General features: G+C 42.7%; 1 protein-coding gene across 4 annotated transcripts in view; it reads right to left on the reverse strand.

Moving 5' to 3' along the window:
• GRM1 (glutamate metabotropic receptor 1) overlaps positions 1 to 11,609 on the reverse strand; it is a 180,638-nt gene extending 169,029 nt beyond the window's left edge. For 3 of the 4 annotated variants that reach the window (XM_054279117.1, XM_054279119.1, XM_054279118.1), the window contains exons 1-2: positions 11,250 to 11,609; positions 8,885 to 9,782 (exon numbers count right to left, since the gene is read on the reverse strand). In XM_054279117.1, the coding sequence (XP_054135092.1) occupies positions 8,885 to 9,647 (763 nt within the window). In that variant the 5' untranslated portion in view covers positions 9,648 to 9,782; positions 11,250 to 11,609. The remainder of the gene's footprint in view (positions 1 to 8,884; positions 9,783 to 11,249) is intronic. The other variant, XM_054279116.1, reaches the window with a different exon arrangement.
• Between the last annotated feature and the right edge of the window lie 11,279 nt (positions 11,610 to 22,888).

Genomic DNA, 22,888 nt, shown 5'->3' on the forward strand with positions numbered 1-22,888 from the left:
GCCTCCTTCTAAGTTGGAAGGAAAAAGTTATGTATCTGAATGTCCTCTAATATCGATGCAAATCCAACTAACACAGCTTTGTTTTCACACAATCTTACACTAGTCCAAATTAACTATGGCATACACCTAGATGTGGGATTCACAACCCCTGCAGATTTTTGCAGCTTTCTGAGTATTGTCAGTTCAATAACCTGAAAAGACAACATCTGATGGCCGTGCTGAGCTCCATTCAGGATCCACTGGTCTCAACAGAGGGCCACCAATTAACTTCAGTGAGCATTTGATAGGTGCCTTATTGCTCTCTGCACCAGCACAGGACATGATATTCTCTGCTTTGTCTACCAGAACTGCCAAATGCCCATGCTTAAAATAATACTGTCAAATTTTCAAGGGACTTATAAACCATTGATGGCTGTTAACATTATTCAAATATCCTTTAAGAAATTCATTTATCTATGAAAATATTCAAGAGAGATTATGAAATAAATTGTTTGAACAAAGGACTGTGATACTACAGAACAAATAATATGACTTGTCAGTAAAATGAAATATATGGTTTTTGATAGACACACACCACTTAGGCAGTGGCTCAGCAGAAGAGGAAACAGCTTGTGATGCACAATGCCCATGTCACAAAATGCTATTAAGACACTCTGGATCTGTAGGTAGCAGTGCCAGACTGTAGGTTAGATAATGAAAAATGAAGGCAAATCTTACACACTGTATTGGTTTATTTTTCATGTGTTTCTTGTGTAACTCATTTGCTCATTGAACTCACAAAGGAAGAAGCAACTCTTGATTTAGTCTTAAGCCATATACAAATTGTTAAGACTTAACTATCCAAAAAGTGGTCTGCAATTGTGACTGCACTTTAGTGATAAGACAAAAAAGAGCTACATGTGAAATAAAAAAAATCAGTAAAAGTAATGTTTAATTCTAAGCAAAATAAATTATATCAAGATGAGAAAGCGACTTTCAAGGACATTAAAAGGAGAAGCCAAAAGACTGAAATACTAAAAAATTACATAATGACTAGCCAGGAATAGTCAGAGCCAAAGTTCCAAAAGGATTTAAAAAGCTGGCATGAAAAAGCAAAAAAGTAAATTTTCTAATGCTATTAAAACAAACAAAACCAAATAAATAAAATTAAAACAAATACTTTGAAAAGTCTAGGTTGTGCCCTAATGAGGGAAAGAAAACAGACTATACCTTGACAATTGAAATACAAAACCAGAAAAAAGCAAGATGAAACAATTCTGAGACATAAAGGCATAGAATCTAATAACCCACCATTCTTCAAATATTCAAGAAATGGGAAACTAGCCTGAGATTCAATGATAGCCAATTATATAAAGAGAGCACTCAGGGAAGATAAAACCACAACAGAAAAGTTAAATTAATTCTCTCAGTCTGCTCTGCCAGCAAAGGCAGATAGGACAGTTCTCACACAATGGCCATTCCTTATGTAGGATAGAAATGAACCATTGTCTCTGAGTGTCAATAGAACATATTTGAGAACAAATCCAATTCATAAGGTGGACTTCAACAAATTTTCAATACCAGCTAATTTTCTATTGGGGCATGTTAATACCAGTTACAGGGGCCTTAGCACAAAAGCAAGCAGTAAAGTAGAAAAAGCAATTTTGTATTTTGGCATATCAATTTTCATTTTTAACTGAATTTATGGAGAGTAGAGAGGCATAGAGGGTAATCCAGTGAACAACAGGCATGATATTTCTGCAGACTTCAGATATTTCTTCACAAAGCTAATTGGTAGGAACAATGACAAAACAGTACAAATAAATAAATATGCCATATCAGGGGAAAACTAACATAACTTTACAGAAAAGCCCCCACATATCTCAGAAGCTAAATACCTTCTTTTTGGAGCAGGTAATCGTATGAGTAATACTATACTAAGAGTACTTAGGATTTAAGAAAGCTTTTGATGAGGTCTCTTATTAAAGTCTCTGACAGAAATAGAAGTAATACAGGATACAACAGAAGGTCCTGGATTACTAATTGGTTAACAGATAGGAACCAAAGTGTAGGAAATAAAATTTGTGTTAATAAAGTAAGGGTAACACACGAGGATAACCCTGTGTATAACAGCCTCTGAAATAAGCCTTACCATTTACAAAGAAGATTTTGTGATAATTTTAAGGTATTTTCTGACAACATTCATTCAGTGCATGGTGATAATTTAAAAAGTAATGGATAACTGAAAGGTTATCCGGAAAGGTCTGAGAGCAATACTGAAATTGTTACCTCATGAGGGAGTTTAACCATGCTGTACCCTCACCCTGAATACTGAATGTAGCTTTGCTTGCCCACATTTCATATTGGAATTAGAAGTACAGAATAATGATCAGGATTAAAAAATGATGAATACTTTTGTATGAACTTCTGAAGGTAATGCAGTTATCAAAGAATAGTTTTAAGGAAACATTTCTTCACACAAGATACAATTAATTTATAAGATTGAGGGAGAACTTCTTTACTGGGAGTGTTACTGAGCAATGGAACAGGCTGACCAGAAAGATTGTGGAATCTCCTCCCCAGGAGATATATAAATAAAAGCCATCTGGACAAAATCCTGAGTAACATGCTTTAGTGGACCCTGCTTGAGCAGGGAGGCTGGATTAGATGACCTCCAGTGGTCTGTTCCAATCTTAACCATTCCGTGATTCTGTGATACTCTAGAGATCGAAGTATAATTGATACAAAATGGGATTGGACAAACTCCTAAAGGAAACATTCATGGGTGGCTGGGAGCCCTAGGATGTGGAAACTTGCTACAGACTGGAACTGTGGAGATACGCTCTGTCCTGCTCTTGTTTCTTTTCATATTCAGCCTCTCTCTCAACAGCCAACTTTCTGCTGGCAAACCAGATTTAGAAATTGTTCTTTAAGATGTATATTAATAGCAATAATAGTAATAATAGTATTTGAGAAAACACTATTGAAAAATTAGACTGCTAACCTGAGCTGGTTACCCGCTGGATGGCATTTGTGCCTTGCACGCCTCTCTCCAACCATCCCTGGTGATAACCCTCAGTATTCCTTAGATACCCATGGGTGACAGGACAATTATTTCAGGTGCAATCATGTCCAATGGATTCCTGGCCCTCCAGCTCAGACTGCAGGCACACATGTTAATTACTGCCATCTGTGACAGTGGTTTATGCAGCAAGCATTTCTGCCACCCAGAAGATAAAGTGAAATCCCTGTGTTGCTTTGCATGGGTCAGGGAGCCCCAGTTAGTAATGACTTTGCTCAGCATTTTTCTGGGCTGCATGTGGCAGGTGCAATGCTTCTGGTCTCTCACTACTGTTACCAGCTCGCTGATGTCTCAGGCCCCTAAAGAATCCTTCTCAGTGGGTGACGCTGCTTAAGTTATATGATTTTACTCCATTTTACTTCAAATTTTTAGCTTTTTGTTTTTTGTCTAAGAAACCTCAGTGCAAGCACCTCCATGTTATGAACTTTAGTTTCAAAGGCATATTTTAGAGGCATTTGGACATGCTTTTTGAGAAAGTTAAGGTCATTTAACATTTTTTAAAGTCTTCAGTGAGACAAGAAACTTGCAGGAGTTAACAAGGATTGTAGGACATAAAAATCTGATAGCAAGGACATAATGTAAAAAAAAATAAAGCACAAATGAACACATTGTGCTGACTGATAAATATGAACTCTAGCAGTATTGCTGAGAAGGCAGGCACAGGAGTTCGATGAACCTTTTGAGCTGATATAACTCATGCAGCTGCCAGTTGTGCAGTTGAAAAGCTATACTATTGGTGAATTTAGGAGTAATGCAAAGCAATATATTTTCAAGAAGGAATTTCTCTTGATCTCTATGGTGTTTGTCACCAACCATAATTTTTCCAATGTTAATCTATGAAAATTATTCTCCCAGCACCTTCTAATTAATACAATTAATGGGATCTATCCAAGGTAGGGATACTTGTTTTGAAACTAATTTCTGTTTTCCTTGGGATATACACCTTTCCTTTTTTTCATGTCACAAAGCCTCTGAAGATGATTAGTGAAACAAGTTAAACATAAAAAAAATTAGATTGAAAGCTGCATTTATGAACACACATCTCAGCACAATTCATACCACTACATGATCTTAACCTATTAGAGCATTTTAACAATTGTTGGTATCTATAGAAATATTTGCATTCTGTAGAATTCCAAACATTTGAACTAGAATTCCTTATTCTGCTGCCTGACAATAATTTTATCAAAAATTATTTATCACTGAGTGACACCATAGAATTAATAATAAAACATTGTCAGAAACACCTTCGAGAAATTAAACACAATTTTATTAAAATCATTCCTTTGAGCTATTTGATCAATATAGACCCACTTATCTTTAAACAGAAGTGTTATCTTCCACCATATCTAAAGCTACTTTAGTAGGTTCTACTGAATGAACTTGTGAAAATTCACAATTTTCTTGTGAAATTTGCAATAAAGTCCAGGACTCGCTCCTTTCCATCCTCTTTCCAACACATATAACCACGTTTATGATTTTCCTGTACAATGGATAGTGTGCAGCAGACAGGTTATCAAAAATCATTGTGAAGATAATATACTTACCATCTACTTTGATCTGAAAATCTTTATAATTGTGCCATCTGCTTCATCATAGCTCATTTTAAGCCTTATACTCAAGAAAAAGGAACTGCCTGGCAATAAAATCTGACAAAATTTAATCAAGACCAGAAACATCTCACTGTTCTCTAAAATTAATTTCTAAACAGTCCAAATTTTGTGCAATTATCTTAATCACTCCATTTCCAAAGTTGCTTCTGCAAAGTCTGCATGTTAATCTGTTGGAATGGAAATCCTGTTTATAAAGGGGTATTTGTACAATTAAGCATGGTCTCCATAAATTTCAAACAGCATTCAAATGAATGCTCACATACATTTTATAAGGCTAACAGGTAGGCAATGATTGAAATGAAATCCAGGGACAGGCACTAAGTATTTCTATTAGCTTATTCAGAAAAGGGATACTTGGAAGATGAGGTGATAAAAGGACTACTTCCACCACCATCTCTCCTGCTCCCTGTACAAGAGGAACAGGAAAAGTGAGGGATTTGCTGGAGACTTCACGCTGATCACTAGCCAGGGTGCAGTTGTCTTGTGGGTTTTGGAAGTCAGTTTAACCTACAGCCATCTCATAAACACTGAATTTTCTTATGGCAACCCCAGAAATTAATTTTCTCTGCCTCCAGCATGGAAGTAGCACAGCAGTGGTGCTCACATTCTCTTGCCTTGTTCTGGGGGCAGCCTGGGGGCTCTTCCCCAGGAAAGGAAGAAAATGTTCCCTGCAATTCTTCACAGTGCTACCAAAGCACCAGTGCCTTCCTGGTCTAAGTTGAGAATTCCTGACTCTGAAGTTATCTTGCAAAAGACCAGAGTATCTCACTTGGAAAGTTACTCTTGGCAAGTGTCACTCCTTCTGCCCTTATCACACTAAGGATTGTGCCCAATTTTAACCAATGTGCTTTTTGATGCCTTTGATTTCCATGGGAAGCTTGGGCTCAAAGTTAAGCATCCACTTAGGTGCATTTCAAGATAAGAATGACTTTCAAGCCTAAAATTTGAGATGCAGATGTGCCAAGAGCTCCAATATTGAATTATCTTTGAAGAAAACTTAAACAAAATAATAACCTTGAAAATGCTTTGCAACTACTATATGGTCATACAGCCTTACACTGACTGATGCAGATATTTGTTGCAGCATTTAATGACTGTTGCCCACTCTAGGAAAAAACTGACTCACATGATGGGCAACTATGCTTAGATACATAATAAAATAACTAAACTCCTTTCTTCTTTAATGTGGAGTTTTATATGTAAATTTTAATCTAAAAGGAGCAACGTGTTATGTGGACCTTTGAAAACAGATTTTATTGACTGAGAAGTTCTTACGCAGATAATGTTTATTTTTCTTAATAAACGACTGTGCAAAAAACCCCAACCGGTCTGGCACATCTCCATGCAGCTTCATGTACCTGCCAGAGTGTGGAGACTGAGTGTAGTTAAAAGTTATCATCACTAATTAATTATCATTTTGGCACATGAAGGATAAATTTCCATGTCAAATGCAAACTACTTAAAGACATCCTCCTATATGGATGACCTCTTTATGTTCATTCTTATGGCATGTACAGGTTTCATGTAAAGAAACTTGGGCAACAAATTGTGTGCTTTTTATTTCTGATTATCATTAAAGCTATAATGTTGTACCCAGGAATTGGTTTGGGCATTCAGCCAGCTTCAGGTAGGCTGCAGGAGCAGGGGAAGGTTAAGCAGAGGAGCTGGATGGTTCAGGCTGGGAAAGGGCTCATGTGCCTGGGCAGTTTCCATGACCCTGCCCTGGTCAGTGAGGACTGAGGAGTGTGCCTTGCTGGCACAGTCAGTCAGCTCAGTGGTCTCACTGCATCCCCTTGTGGCTGGGCGCCCACAAGAGCCAAACGTTGTCCATTCCCACGAGAACCAGAGGTCAGGTAGGAAGAAAGCAGCATTCCTGCCCTGGAAAGGGGGCCAAACTGGATCTTGGAAGGCAAAGCAATTAACTTCCTCACAATGTCAACCTGTGCATTTCCTAGAAACATGCCCTTTCCTCAGAGCCTCTGCTGAAGAGATTCTCCAACCAGTGATACCCCAGAATTCCTCCCAGCACATTTTGCAGCCCACCATAAAGACTGTGTAGAGGCCTATGAGTAATTGTGGAGGAGGAATGTTTCTGACTACACTTTATCCCCCTATTTCCAAACATAGCATGGATGGAGCAGCTCTGCTCAGACTATTATTGAGTGGCTTTGTGTTGTCTTTGAAGAATGATTTCACTTTTAACAATACAGTGAATGTAGGGGATTTGAAACAACAAAAATGCAACCATTTACACCGATTTTCATGAATACTAACTTCACTTTAAATAGAAGGAAAAAAAGTCTTTGGAATCTACCCAACAGCAATTGGGTAGGGTAAATAACTTGTCTGTCTGGAAAGAAATGTGAAGTTAAAGCTTGTTACATAATTTCAGTGACTTTTTTTGCTTTAATTTAACAATAAATTAATGGCAGACGCAGATTAATAACAAAAAAGCGAATCTGAATATCAAGCTGCATGATCTGTGAAATTGTTGTGACCTTTCCTAAGAGAAGTGTTGCCCTGTGGGCTACCCCTATTTTCAAAAGTATCACTTCAGAAGTCTAAAAATACCTTGCAACAATTATTTTTCATCAGTCAGTAACATTATAAAAATAGGTATCTAATTAAAATTTCTCACAATCAATGATTGAAGTTGCTGCTTATAATGATCTTTTTTTTAAATGAACCTTCAGAGGGTGTTGTCTGTTCCAAAAGAGATAAGGTCCACTAAGGTTAGCAGGAGTGGGACAGAGATGCAGCCAGTCCCTTGAGGCAACTCTTCAGGCACAGTGAGTTAGCAGAGCACCCCAGAGTGCCTTGAAGGGAGAGATGGCTGTTTAGATCAACAAAGAATTTACCCCTTTCATGTTTATTTGTCATCCTGGCCTTCCGCAGGATCTAATCATATCTGTCAACAATAGAAAATCTTAATAGCTTGTGTTGGAGTCTTGCTAGCAGCTCATTTTCTCATCTGAACAGGGCATAAATGAACTGCAAATGTCAGGTCATTGCTTCATGCTCAATTGTCCCCCAGCCCCCTCAAATTGCAGCATTTTCTGGTTTAGTGTCCAGACCAATCCAATTCCCTTCTAAATGTTGTAAATATGTAACCCTTCCTGGAGATTCTTTTTCTTTTTTTTTTTTCTTTTGGTCACAATATATGTTCTTACCTCATTTTATTTAGTCATCTCTGTGAGAATGAAAGGTGTGGAGTCAGCTCAGTAAGCACAGAGAATCATAAAAATCAAATCCATGCAGGAGATACACTCAGATAAACAGAATAGTTGCAAAGCTATAGCAATAATGTGGGCAGATTTGCAATTTATACCTAAAAATCCCATTTTGAGGACCACAGCTGGACTACAGAAATATCACAATAATATGTCACAAGTTTATTTTCTATCAAATGCAATTACTGCTGCAATTTATATTGGTCCACCTAGCCTGGCTATAAACCAATGTCTCCTCTTTAAGAAACTGCTATTATCGCTATTTTTCTTTTGATATTTAAAATTAAGAAGACCTGTTGACTACGAACAGATTGTGCAGAGCGATAGCTTTGACTAATGCTCAAGCCGCAGACAAGATGCATGAGCCTCTGCCTGCCCTTTCCCACGGCACCTGGCTGTGCAGGGACTACCTGGACAGGGGAGGGATTTTCAGGTTTCTTTCCTCACTATTCGCAGAGCCAGGAAATCAGTTCACACTCAACAAAGCCAGCAGCTAATCCCGGGGAGTCAGGATTAGTCACCTCGGAGTCCCTGCCGAGCCCTGATCCCGTTTTGTCAAACTCCCGGCTATGGTAGCGACCGAGCGCATCAGCACCACGGCCGGAGGGGCGAGGCTGCCCGCCCCGCATGCAGCCGCTCACATCTGTTAACTTTTATTTACAAACAAGCCAACCACCCCGTGTGCGAGCAGGGACAGCGCCGGGGGGACGCCCGATCCCTTGCGGACTTTCCTGCCCGCCGAGCCCCGCTCCCGCTGCCCGCAGCCGGGGGAGACCCCTCCGCCCCCCGGACGCAGCCCCGCACCCCTCCCGCTCCTCCCCGCTGGCCGCACGGTGCCGCGGCTGGCAGGGCCGGCGCTGCCCCGGGAAGGAGCCGCAGCCCGGGCCGGTCCCGGAGGGTGACCCGGCACGGGCGCGTCCTTGCGGAGCCGCCGCGGAGGGCGCAGCGCCCCGGGAAGGCGGGGGCTGCCCCATACCCACCTTCCGTGTGCACGGCCGAGACGTAGGTCCAGTTGTAGCGCTTGACGATGTCAAGCATGGCCCTGGCCTGCAGCGTGTCGGAGGGGACCACCCTGAGGAAGTACTTGTACAGCGTTTTGTCGCTCAGGTCGATGCTGGTGGCGGAGTAGGCGATCTGGGGGATGTCGAAGAGCTGGAGCAGATTTTGGACTTGGATAGCGACTGAGCTGGAGCCGGGGCCGATGACCCCCGCGATGGGCTTTTTCACTCTGGCCTGGGGCTGGGTCTGCGAGTCGGAAATGCAGCGGGCGCCTCCATCCCTGTCATCCCTGATGGAGATTAGAGAGTCCCGGATGAACTCAATGCTCTGCTCCAGGGCCACGGAGGAGTGCCAGCAGGAGTCTCGGATCTCGCTGCCCAGGGTGATGTTAGGTAGCAGGACCGGGTCTGCGTTAATTTTATCCAAGGTGTGAAACATGGCTTCGACTCTCTGGATGCCGTATTGCTCCCGGATTTCCCCGCACTTCCTCTCGGGCACTTTCTCAGCTGGTGGCTGGTGATGGACAGAGAAGAGGGCCCCAATGATGACATCCCCGTCCATCCGAGCCACCGACCGCTGTGAGGAGGCTGCAGAGAGAAGAACCCTCCGACCCCCACTCCTGGGCAGCACGTCCATCTCCAGCAGCAGAGCAGGGAAAAAGACCAGCAGCACACCAATCATTTTGTTGCACGATGTCATCCAGACCCAGGTTACAAATTTCATGGGCTCCCCTTGCCTGCACATGGTTTAAGAACATGTAGGAAATGGCATCTGCTTCTCCCTGACGACGGCCAGGTTGCTCCAAATACCATCACAGCAAAGGCTCACAGCATCACTCTTGAAGGTGCCAAGACAGCCGTCATCCTAGTGACTTTTAACCTGGTGGCATAGAAAGAGGGGATAAAACAGGCTAACCAGGAAATTGATGTCAAACCTGAGCTCGACAAAGCAACTCTGCACAGTTAGAGATGTTTGCTTTCTCAAAAGCCCAGGGCAATGTGCTCCAATAAGACGCTCAACAAAAAGTTTCAAGAGGGATTAAATCATGTACTTTTTGCCTTGATATGTGATCATGCATACTCACACATGTCGAGTTTCTACAATCCTTTTTGCGCCTGCATTTCAAGCCAAGGCAGCTACTTCCCACATCTCCAGCCAGCACACACACCCCCTCTGCCCCTGGGAAGTTTTAAAAGTTTCTGTGGGTAGGCAGCTCGTCGGAGAAGAGCCCTCGCCCGGCCCCAGCGGCCCCAGCCCCAAAAGCAGAGTGACAAGCGCTCCTTTCTTTCCATTCTGATTACCTGAAAGCATCTTTCTCAGTTCAGACATTTCCTTTATCCATCCATAACGTGAGCAAAAAGAGAAAGCGAGTGGTCTGCCCTGCCAGCCACGGGAAATGTCATTTAAAGGTCAGGGAAGAGAGGAAGAAAAAACAGCACTCTACAGTTTAGATTAACTTTTCCGTGTGTAGGGGGCAAAAACTGTAATCCAGTCAGGGGGCATACACATGAAGGTAGGGGAAAATACATATTAGTTACTAAGGCAACCGCGGGCAAAGCCCCGATGTGCCTTACCAGCACGCCTGCCGTGCAGAGAGGCTCCGGGCGGGGAGCGGCGGCGAGCGCGGCGACAGGGCTTGGCCGTGCTGGGAGGGCAGATGCCACCACGGCCACCGCCGCCGCCCGGGAGCGGGGCCGGGCCGCGTCCCTGTTGCTCGCGGAGCCGTCAGCACCCGAGACAGCGCCCGCAGCCGGGGCAGCCCCAGCGCCGCCGCACCCCCGTCCGCCGCCTCCCTGTCCCGGCGTCCCCTGCCCGCAGCCTCCTGTGTGGGTGTCCCGACACCCCGCTGGCCCGGCGCTCCAGTGTCCCAGTGTCCCTCTGTCCCGGGCCCGCACCGCCGGCTCGGCCGCCCGCCAGCACTGCGGGGCGCTTCCCCAAAACTTCTGCCCCCCGCCAGGCGCTGCTGCCGCGCTGTGCCCGGATGCTCACGCACGGTGGCTGGCACACACACACGCACCGCCCGCACACACACTCACACTCGCACACCCGCACACCGCTCCCGGCGCCCGCCGCGGCACGCACAGCCCGCGCCGAAGCCGCTCCGTCCCTCCCCGCCGGGGCCAGCGGTGCCGGGGCTGGTAGGGCTGCGTGTCCGCCGGGCGGCGCGGGCGCTGGGGACGGTGCCGAGGAAGGCGACGCTCCGGGGGAGCCGCCGTCCTGCTGCGGGTCCGCGCCCGCGGGCGGGCAGAGCCGCCGGGAGCCCCGCAGCCCCGGGGCCCTCCGCCCGCCCCGCCTGCTCCGCGGCTGAGCCCCGCGCTCCGCTCCGAGGGGCAGCCCCAGACGTACCTGGCCGGGCGAGGCAGCGGCTCCCTGCCTGTCGGGAACGGGCATTGGCGGCTCTCCGGCCGCCCCGAGCTGGCGCGCTGGCGGCGGGGCGACGGCTGTGGGCTGGGCGCGGGTGCCCTCTGTCTTCAGCACCGCTCCACCGCAAGGAAAAAAACAGGTCATCCCGGGCTCATCCATTATCTCATACAGAAGGTTCAGTCATTTTCTCCCCCTCCTTAATTTTTTTCGGCTATTGTCTTCTAAACGAGTAAGGAAACATCACCCGGAGCACGCTGCGGCTGCAGGGGAGGCGTTGGCTCTCACCTCCCGTGGCTCTTAATTCATTATCTCCCTGCCTCAATTGGCAAGAGCGAGAGTTAAAGCAAGAGGCTGCTGCTAGAAGGGGACCCAGACCACGCTCGGGAGACCGGAGACAATGAAATGTGCCGTTCGGCCTCACTGGCAGGGCTTCGCTATTTAAATAAACATTTATATTTGGGGGGAAAAAAACCAAAACAGAAAAAATACACTCCAACAAGGTAAATCACCTGTAAAGATAGAGGCATAAAAGGCATTGAGATTGCAGTTTTCAGGTCAAGATGAACCTAAATGAAGCACGTGAGAGGCATGCCAGATTAAAATAATACCAGATTGAATAATCATAATTCAGACGACCTGCTTGCATCCCTAACACAGGTCTCGGGTGTTTTACTTGACTGTATGAAAGTTAAAGTTAGATTACCTCCCCGCTGGGAACTCTATAGATATTTGCCCTACTTTTGAAAGAAAGAGGCAAGGACAAACATTTAACTATTGCTCATGCAGAGATGGGTTTGCAGTGAGTGCTGCCTCAGGGGTGTCTTCTCCTTGTGTCAATATCTGAGCTGATTTTATTGTCGCACAGCTAGTTATTTGTCTGCACTGTGTTTATCCACGAGCTGTGTTTACTATGGAGGAGCCAGCCTAGGGGGTTGCTGGTGCCCTCTTTCCCTGCAGGTAATGTTTCCCAAGGATCAGGGTCTGAAGGGCTGCCTGTTCTCTGCCTGTGGGCATGAAGCTTCCCCAAGGCCAGCCCAGGGCAGTTCTGCCAGGGCCAGATCTGGAAAGACATTCAGATGTGCACAAAAGGAGGAACAAATTCCCCTTCACCCATGTTTTAATGATTAAACTTTAGTTTCTGCCCTTGACACAACGAGCCTGCAGCACGCCAGCAAATTATTCTAATGGTTAAGTTTTGGGTTGCTTCTCTGGCTTTGGCAAGGGAAGCATTTGCAAATGCTCCCACTGGCTCTTCCCGACACACAGCACCCTGTAGCCCTCATCCCCTGTAACCTGGCACTCAGAAAGACAGCAGGTCTTTATGCTGAGGCTTGTGCAGAGCTGTCACACAGAGCTGCTTTCCCTCAGTGATGGTCTGAGTTTTGCTGAGACTGGAAAGCAGGTCACTGGGTCCTGGTGCCCAGCCATGGCTGCAAACGCTGCCTCTCCCACCCCTGCAGCAGCAGGTGGAGTAGGTGGAAATGGGCAGAAGTCTGGGGCTCATATGAAGACATCTGGCATATTTTTAGGAAAGGCCAGGGAAAGACAGCTCTGGAATTGCAGTGGCTTTGATCTCCCCTCCCTAATGGGGAAAGCAAAGGTTTTGCCCACGGGGAAGCAGCCATGGGTGACCAGTAGCACTGCTGTCTTTGTCCCACAAAGAGTCATCCCACTGCCTTTTGTCCCTGACTCCTACACCTCCTGATCCTGCTGTGTCCCACAGATCTAGTACTTCTCCCCTCAGAAACAGTCCATGTCCCCAGTCCTACCACCTTCACAAATTTCTGAACAGATGGTTCCTTTATCATCTGGTAACCATCCTTGAGGCACTACATGGGACTGCGTTTTTTGCAGAGATATGAGCTGCCATCAAGCAGGGAATCAGGACAAAACCAGAGCAAGGCTGGAGCTGTCTTGTAAGCAGCAATTCCTTTCCAAGGGAAATTGCCTGCTGTTGAATATTTTTTCTCTGTGAAATGAAGGACAAGTGAATAATTTTCATGTTCCCATGTTACACAATTTAAAAATCACTTGGAGGTTGATTGAAATATTCTGTTTTGATGGCATCCAAAGCGTTTTTACTGTTTTCTTTTTAAACATTTTATACAATGCAGAACAGTTTTTTACTTCAGATAAAATCAATCATTAACATAAAATGAATGTTCACGTATTTCTTCCAAAAAAACCTTCTTTTTTCTACTCCTATTTCATCAGAATTATCTCTTTTAACAGAAAATTTTTTACTCGAAAAGTTCTGTACAGCTCTTATGAGAAAGGCCAGTGTATTGTAGAAAATGGTTTGAAAGGAGTTTTTTTGGAGTAGCAACGGCTGAATCCTGGAAACCTGGTTTGTTGAAATCCCACCTTTGGTTTCCCTAACATGGCTACTCCCTCCTCTGCTTCCTAGCAAGAGAAACAAGCCAGATTGACTGTCTAGCTGTACAGACTCTCCAACTAAATCATTGGGGAGATTTAAAGCTGTTCTGCAAGGATCAATGATGCTAAAGTTATACAATTTTATTCTGCCGTGGAAACAAGCAGAAAGCTCATGTGTTTCTGTCTGAAATAAATTGAAACATATATATATCAGCTATCTGATAAATTGTCTCCAGTCCTTTTTATTCTGCTCACTTAGCTGCTTTCTTTTCATGATTTAGAAATGTCACCTGCTATATACAAACAGTGTGCATGCAAAACATGCATAGGTAGCCCACTGCTGTAGATACTGAATTGCTTGCTTGTGACCAAAGATTTGGAACAATCATCTAGCAGGTTTGTTCAAATAAAAGAGGGATTAAATCTTACTAATATATTCATTATTTTTTGAATTTTCTCCTTTTCTCTTAGCGAAGTAAATATTTCTCATAGGTTTTTGTTTAAAACATGTGCCAGCTACAACACTGGTTTTTACCTCCTTTCTTGTGTTTAGCCTTTCAAGTTGCCCTATCTGTAAGAAATAAAGCAACAGCATTTTTTAAGTTTTGATTGCTTACACTTATCTGCTGCAACAGCTAAGAAATGAACATAAATGGATCGATGTCTGTATATATGGAGCTTTGAAACGGTCTGATTGCTCAGCTGTTCCTGTACTAGTAGATTCATTAAAATTAAATAGGATTAACCCATGAAATTTAGGACTCACTTCTGAAATACTTAGAAACTCGCAATAGCTTCTACACAAACCTATGACTGTATGGGCTTACTCTCCATTTCTTTTTTTTTTTTTTTTTTTTTGAGGACAGGAATAGACACTCATTGAAACCCAAGGATTCCCAGAAATTTGAAAGTTCACATTGGTAGTCATCCAACACCCTCTTGCCCACTGTCTCAAGTCACACTACTGTCAGCATATTTTACAGATTCAGGTGATTTTACATCCTTTACAAAAGTTCCTCCACTGGGGCGTTCTCAGGAGGAAAGTGTCTGTGTGGTTATGATTTCAGATGTCTTTCAAACAAATGTGAGATCCAAATCAATGCAAAATTCAGTATTCAGAGATGTCTTGTAAATTTTTTACACTCTCTGAGGATTATAGACTCCATGAAGTGATAAATAGAGCAGATTTATTCAGACATTCAGCAATTGTCATCTCTGGCTAGCAGAGCTGTTAATAAGCTACGAGTAATTCTTTCTATATTTAAAAATAAGTAAGTGATTGCTTTTATAACTCAATATTAAAAAACTTTCAGCAGCAGTACTTCATGCCGGCTGCTGAGGAGAGAGACTGGAAGAACGGGGTCCAGAAAACAAAGGGCCTGATCACTCCTCTGCAGAAATTCACCTCACAAAGGTTTCCCTTGCCACAAGCCTGTGCCCTCCAAGCAGTGGCATGCAATAGTCAAAGGCAGCTGGTTTCCATTCCTTACAGAGAGGGTTGAAGGTTTCTTGGGCATCTGCTCTTGTGAAACCCAAAGACAAATTTTGGTCTCATGGCAATGGGGACGCTCCCAAATAGTGAATAAGAAGTCAGCTGAATGTCTCCTTTGCTAAAAAAACATGACTATTCAGTCCCGGGTAATGTTTAAAATCATTCCTGTATTTATATTCTATCTGCAAAAATGTACTTAGGGTGCCCCCTAGGCCAAAATGCTCCACAATGTTTACAACATCCACTTACACCAATTCTATCCAGTTAGATTAATTTTGATAAAACTCCACTGCCATGAAATCCCCTGATTTCCCTGAAATTCCCCCCTGAGAAACAACATGAGTAAATAGATAAATTTGCTGGGACTTGCATTCCAACAAGCTTACGCTACATCAGGCCAAAAAGAAAAGTGCATTTCAAAGTCAAAGGTCCACAGTTCCTGAGCATGAGACTGTCCATTTAAAATCCACAGACTTCTAATTTAATTTGGAAATGTCAGTCTGAATCATTCTGGCTGAACTCACCAGGCAGGGACTTATATAAGTGTGAAGGGAGAGACAGTACCTTGGATATATGGGATTTAACACAAATTAACGAGACAGGTCTACTTAATTAGATTGTAACTAACAGGACAAGTAATTTAACAAGAAGTCACCATCCCTTATGGAGACAGATTTGGTACTCTGTGGGAAATATGGCAGCTGAAGCATCAGCTAGCCAAATTTTCCAGTGATTTTCAAGGACAGCTCCTTGTAAAGCCATCTGCAGGAATTCAGTCTGGTACCAGTGAAAACTGGTAACACCTACATATGGAAAGGAAGTCCTTGCTGTGCGCGAATGAGGAAAAGGTGTTCCTGCTCTCTCCTGCCATCTCGGCTTTCAGGCTGCAGCCGAGGGTAAGAAGGACCTTATGCTGCAGATTGCAGTCACAAATGGCACCAGTGAAGATGGAAAGTTTACTCCAGCTGTACGATGTAACAACACAGCTCTGCACTGCTCTGAGACAAACTGCACCCAGCTTGTAATTTCGAAAATTTTCCCCATGACTACAGTAAGCACTGAAGAAAACAGCTTTGTGTTTACTGGCTGTTGTGCCCTTCATTTCTCCACACAGAACCCTTATAAACATTCTGTAAAACAAAAAGAAGGAAAAAAATATTAAAAATCACAAATATCAGAGGTGGAAAAGGCTAGCAGTCTTTTCAAAGTGAAAATCTTTTACATGTGACTAAAGAATCAGGGGAAGTTTTACAAATATACAAATACAATAGGGAAGTTTAGCAAGTAAACAATGTGTGATAAATACCTGACATACTTTAAAGAACCTTTCCAGTGCGTAAAAAAATTTTAGAAAAGGAAAGGAAAAGAAGCCCAAATTAACATGTTGAATACCTCTGGATGTTAATTTTTCTGTTTGCAGTCTGTCACTGTTTATGTAAGACTCTATACAGGACACTTTATCAGCTTCCCTAAATAGGTATTTTTAAAGTCTGCAATAGCAAATAAAATAAGGAGAAATGGAATGCCTTAAAGGTTAGTAGGATTTTGTGGTGACCTTTAACTGAAACGATCTCATTTTCTGCACTGCACCTCCTTTATGCATTTGCAATTGTTCAGGATGGATGGAACAGATGCCTTAAAAGCACTGCCAGCAGACTGATCAGTTTATTCACTTTTTTCCGCTATACCTGGTTGTAAATGAACACAGAGATTTCAGCCGGGGGAACTTCCAGCCTATTGTTCTAGTTTCACAATCATTATTTTCATTATTTTTCAAAATGCATGCAATGCAACAGAATGGCACATCACTGTGTAGTAACTCAATAAAATAACGCAAATCTGTGCTTGTTTCAGCTGGGATAGAGTTAATTTTCTTTGCAGTAGCTGATGCAGGGCTGTGGCTTGGATTTGTGCTGGAAACAATGCAGAGATAACAGAGAGGTAACACAGAGATGTCTTTGTTACCGCTGCACTCACACAGAACCAAGGCCTTTTCTGTCTCTCACCCCACTCCACCAGCGAGGACACTTGGGAGTGCACATGGATTTTGGAGGGGACACAGCTGGGACAGCCAACCCCAAGTGACCAAAGGGATAATTCAAACCATGCAACATCATGCTTAGCACATGGAGTCAGAGGAGGAGGGAGGAAGGAGGGGGCATTTGGAGCAATGATGTTTTTCTTTCCAAATGACTGCTACATGTCATGGAACTCTGCTTTCCTGGGGATGCCTAGACACCTATCTGCCCATGGGAAGCAGGGAATGAATTCCTTATTTTGCTTTGCTTCTGTGAATGGCTTTTGCTTTCCTATTAAATTGTCTTCATCCTAACCCACGAGTTTTCTCATAAAATACCACATAATACTGTATTTATTTGTGGTTTATAGCTATTACTTAAAGCAAGACATACACAACAAGAATCGGATACCCAGAAATAGAATGAGGATATGGTGTACAAACTACACGCCTCCAACTATTTGCAAAGTACTTGATACATTTGTTCAAAACCTTGATGCAGAAAAGCACTGTTCCTTCAAAACGAGAGGATAGTTCACAGCACTATAAAAAATAGTTCTCACTAATGCTTACACATTTTCTGTGCTATAACAAAAAAAGAGAACAGTATCAGATGACATATGTTTCTTTAAATACTTATTTATGGTCATCATAAGGAGTTGCCTTGATGACAGAAATTGCACAGACTTTATCATTTTGACTTTCCATCCAAGCAATGCATTTCTGGGAGCATTTCATTACTTCAGGATCTATTAGAATCATTGTTGTAGCTCTCTTTCCCCTCATTTCCCTGACAGTATGCTGCTGTGGCTTTGATGACACATTAGTTGTTTTTTCTCTGTGACTTCCTTCTGGTGAAGTGGCTGCACTGTCTCACTGGCCACCTGTCACTGCAGGGATGTCAAGACCTTGATGCTCACTGGGTAGCCTGGCTCCTCAGCTTGTTGCTATGACTGGTTGGTCCTTGGAGCGCTTCAAATCCCAGCATCCTGGTTCCTCCAGAGTCAGACATTCTCAGTCTTATCCACCAATGCAACTTTTTTTGACCTAACCATGGATTTATCACAAAAATTGCATTTATTAAGGCTGGAAAACAAACATCAAGTGTAACATGACCATGAGTGATAAAATGTTTGAAGTCCAGCTGATCCAGCAGCTTGAATTCATTGCCTGTCCTCAGGAAGTACATTCAAATGCTTTTTATCTTGATTTTCCATCAGCTAGTTGCCTTTTGTCATCCTTTCTCAAAGTAGGCAACATTTCATTTATATGTCTCCTCCACTTATGATTAATGGCTCACATTTGGTTCATGGATTAGATCACAGAGCTCCAACCATCATACTTGGATGTTTGCTCTCCTGATTATCTACCTTAACCACTATTAAAATTTTTGGCTGTACCTGAGCAAAACAAGCTTACAAGGCATTAACAGATTCTGATTATCTATAAATTCTGAAGTAACAATGTTCTGAAATACCAGACCCTCTCATACACTTTGAATTGGACATTAAGAATGCACCTAAAACCATTAGTTTCTTTAAAAAATCTTACTTACTATTTGTAGACATGGAGCTGAATTGAAAATGATCAAAAAGAAAGGCCAGGAGCAGTGAAGAAAACTCAAAGAGAAGAGTCTCACTCAACTAAAGAACACTTTTATCCTCTTTGTCTAAGGAAATATAGCCAGCATGTTAACTGTGCCTATTGCCTCCACAGCCCTTCCTGACAAAATACCAAAAATATTCAGAAGGTGATTGAGGAAAAAAATTCACTGAAATTTGGAAAGGTCTCAAAGGTAAATACATTTGTCCAAACGTTTGAATGTCATTAGTCAAGTAAAAGAAGTAGATCAACATAAATACCCACACTGGGAGAGAGACAGGTAAAATTCTTCACTCTGAGGGAAGTGAGGCACAGATATAGGTTGTCCAGAGAAGCTGTGGAAGCCCTATTCCAGGAAATGCTTAAGATTAAGTTGAATGGAGCTTTGAGCAACCTGGTCAAAGGGAAGATGTCCCAGCCTAGGGCAGAGGGCTTGGAACTAGAAGGTCTTTAAGGACCCTTCCATACAACCCGAACCATACAATGATTCTATGAAATAACCAGCAGCTGCAAGCAGGTGCCCAGGCAGCCCAGCTCTGGGCCAGCTGCAGGATGGGCTGTCTCTGTCCTGGGGAGGTACAACTGAGTCCTCACAAGAGTTGACTTTCAGGGGTGGAGGACGGAGCAATCATTAGGCAGGCTGATGATACATGCCTGATTACAAGGTTTGTGTAGGAAAGTGGGGTCCTCACAAAACCTCTATTCCCCTCATATATGGAAATAATGTAGATTTACAGGTAAACCATGTAGATTATTAACTGTAACTCACAAGGTGATTCTTGAATCTTGTTTAGCAATGACCAGTGAAGGGACAGAAAGAGCACATGACTGAGTAGCTGCATTGCCATACTGTAAATAAAAGTCATAGGTAATCAACTTTTGCTTCAATAAATTAGAGAAGTCACTAAAGAGAAAATAAATATGTCTAAATAGTAGTCAGTTGCATTGTTTAGAGAATGTCCACATATACAGGGTGATTCTATGTAAACAGTGTGTCCTTGTGGTTCTCAAGTTTTCTGTACAAGTCTGTTGTGAAAGCACATACTAATTTCATGGCATAGCCTTTATTTTTATTCTAGAGGATGTTTTCTCAATAAATATAGTATGTGCTTGTTTTCATAGCATATGCTTGGTTTTGTTTCCTCTTTTCTTAGCAACAGCTTCTAAAAAGATTCCTTTCATCACCACTGCACTTTTTATTTAGCTGCAAACCATAAGTCCCCAATAAATTAACCTAAACCAGCTCAACCAATTTGGCAGCTGCTGTCACTACAGTAATAGACAGCTATTGATTTCCATGTCTTTATTTAAATTCAAGTAATGCTTGTGCTGCAGTTTATGCTGTATCTCAGTTCCTATTGTGTGTCTGATTTCTAAATGGTACCTGCACTTAGTTTATCTTTTCTTTAGCTGGCTTTTATTTTTCTCTAAATTCCAACCACTGTCAACAGGGGATACAAATCTGTACCTCACTCTTTCTTCTTGCTCCCCTTTACCAGACAATGTAATATGCACCACTCAAATAACACATTTTCAATCAATTTTCTAAATCATCCTAAAATTTGATTCTTCAGCCCAAACCCACATGAAAAGTCATTGTGTGCTTTCATTTTGTGACTACATGTACATAGACTCATGACACACGTATAGGACTTAATCCCAAAGAATATTTGGACATATACTTAACTCCACCCTCATTTAACATAGCTTTTAACTTTTTGCCCTCATTTTTTCTTCTAGAAATTGAGGAGGAGGGTAAGGAGAGGAATATAGGATTATGTGGTGAGAAGAACTGCTTTCAGCTTTGGTTATGTACTCTGTTTTTAGTTTTGTTCATTCATTTCTAATATAGTAAAATTTAAAACTACAGTAAAACTAAAAAAAAAAAAAGGCTACACAGTAAAAATTCAGATGAAGCACTATTCTGTGAAGTGAGAACCACACCTGTTTTCAGCTATGCCTTCCACCTCTGCATATACTTTCTAGTTCAAAGCCCTCACAGCTGAAGAAAGAGAAATCTTGGCCCATTAGGTGTCAAAGGAAGACCTGATGCTGCAAGACCAGAGTTCACAGTGGCTCCTCGAGGTGCAGGGAATGTGTGAGAGTGTGGAAGATCTCTAAGGAGTGTTAAAAAAGTCTCTTAACATTTCATGGTTGTAAATTGTACTTTTTAGAATGCTGAGATTAAACTGCTTGGTCTCTTTTTCTGATTTAACTATCTTAGTTGAAGATATGAAATATGGGTGAGAGGAAGATGTTATTCAGTTGGATGCTATTTTTAATTTCATAGTGTAGATAATGTATTCAGAAACCTTCGCTTTGAAGGCAATCTGCATTCAGTGCTGGGAAGGAGTATCAAATCTTTACACAGTTTATGGGATGATTCTGATTAGATGCAGTTCTTACTCTGTGGACAGAAGTGTACAATACCGACAGTAATTATGGTAATTGTGTATTGGAAGTCAGCTATTCAGTAGAAAGCTATTTGTTTAGCATACAATAGTTCAGGCCTGTGAGAGAGGGAAGTATCTGCAGCTGAAGGACAAACAATAAAGACTGCTTGGGAGCAGGTTGTTCTTATATTATCTCACTTTAGTGTCTTGAAGATCACTCAAATTTAAGTCTTCTTGCTCCAAACAACTCTAAAATCACCAGAACCTCTCAGAAATGCAAGGCGTATATGAGGAACAATCAGCTTGGCTCCTCAGGAAACAACCTTGCCTGGGCAGAAGCAGACGTGAAAGGGGCATATTGCCTGGGAAAAGTGGCACCAAAACATCAAATCACACCAAACTTTCATCAGGCAAACCCAACCTAAAGAAAAATTTTGACTGACTTCAATCATGCCAAACTGCACAAGCTTTCAAGTCACAAGAAGTTGAAACAAAATATCTGTGAGGATTTACTTGGTGTAGAGGCTACCTCTATTTCCCTTCTCAAATGATGCTGGGGTTTGGCTTGAGAGAAAGGAGCAAAAATTTTGGAACAAGACCAGCAGCTGCAATAGTTCTTCTGGAGTTACCAGGGTAGCACAGCAAAACAGAACTTGGCATCCAGGGTTACTTTTGGTGGATAACTCATAAATAATGGTGAGTGGCTGGTTCTCTGCAAATAAGCTAACCTTTCTGCACTACCAGAGATGTGTCTTCAGATCTTCTGACATCACACTCTTCAACAATGCCCTGATCTGTGCCCATGGCAGGACCAACCCCAGGGCAGCAGCAAGTGTGGGGAGCTCACCTGACTCTTCTCCTTTCTAGGATCCCATCAGCAGCAGCACGTGGCACTGCCATAACCACTTGGGTTAAAGCTGGATAATGCAGGTATTTCCCACCAGGTTAATCTTTTCTGGAAGGCTTCCTGGAAAGTGTGGTTTCCAAGTAGAAGTGAAAAGGAAAACCACCCTTGGCCTAGGTGCCCTCATTGCTCTCCCTGTGGATCAGATATTGTAGGGCTCCCCGGGAGCTGCTGGTGGTGGAAGACATCAACAGGGTCCGCCAGGGCAGAGCTGGCAGCCAGGACCCATCCCATCTCCTCAGCCCAGCAGGGATGACCAGGAAGAGCCACTCTGGGCTGGCAGCAACATGCCAACTTGTGCTTTGGGCAGGAGCCAGAACTGTTGCAAAACTGATCAGCCATAAACAAGATGCTTACCAAGCCAGCAGATAAGCATTCCTTGCTTTGCTGATATCTCCACACACAACATTGTAGTATTGTTATTTATATCCTATAACATCTTAATCATTTATCACTTTCCATCTGTGCTCCAGACCCAGGATTTCATCAGCTAGGAACATCTGCAGGTCCATAAGCATCCCAGGAGAGTATTTTTGCAAAATTTTTGTATTATGTTCCTGTTGCCCAGAGAAACAAACCATAGTTAATGAAAAGTAATACTTTGTTGGAAAAAAGGGAAAATGTTTATTTTGTTTTGACCTCATTACTTTCTCTTGCAATCATATTTCAAATAAAAGCCTGTTCCCTCATCTCTCGATAGCTTCCAATTACCTCCTCAATTAAAAAGGTTTATTTTTACTCAAGCAGGGTCATGAGATGTAATATTTCATTGTTTCATTGTGTGACAAGGTGGTTTTTTTTTTTTTCTCTGAGACAGTGCTCAGTGATGCACAGTAA

Source organism: Melozone crissalis, unplaced genomic scaffold (genome assembly GCF_028551555.1).
Source record: "Melozone crissalis strain CALT ecotype California unplaced genomic scaffold, PUWL_Pcris_2 ptg000027l_1, whole genome shotgun sequence".
In the NCBI taxonomy this organism is placed as follows: domain Eukaryota; kingdom Metazoa; phylum Chordata; class Aves; order Passeriformes; family Passerellidae; genus Melozone; species Melozone crissalis.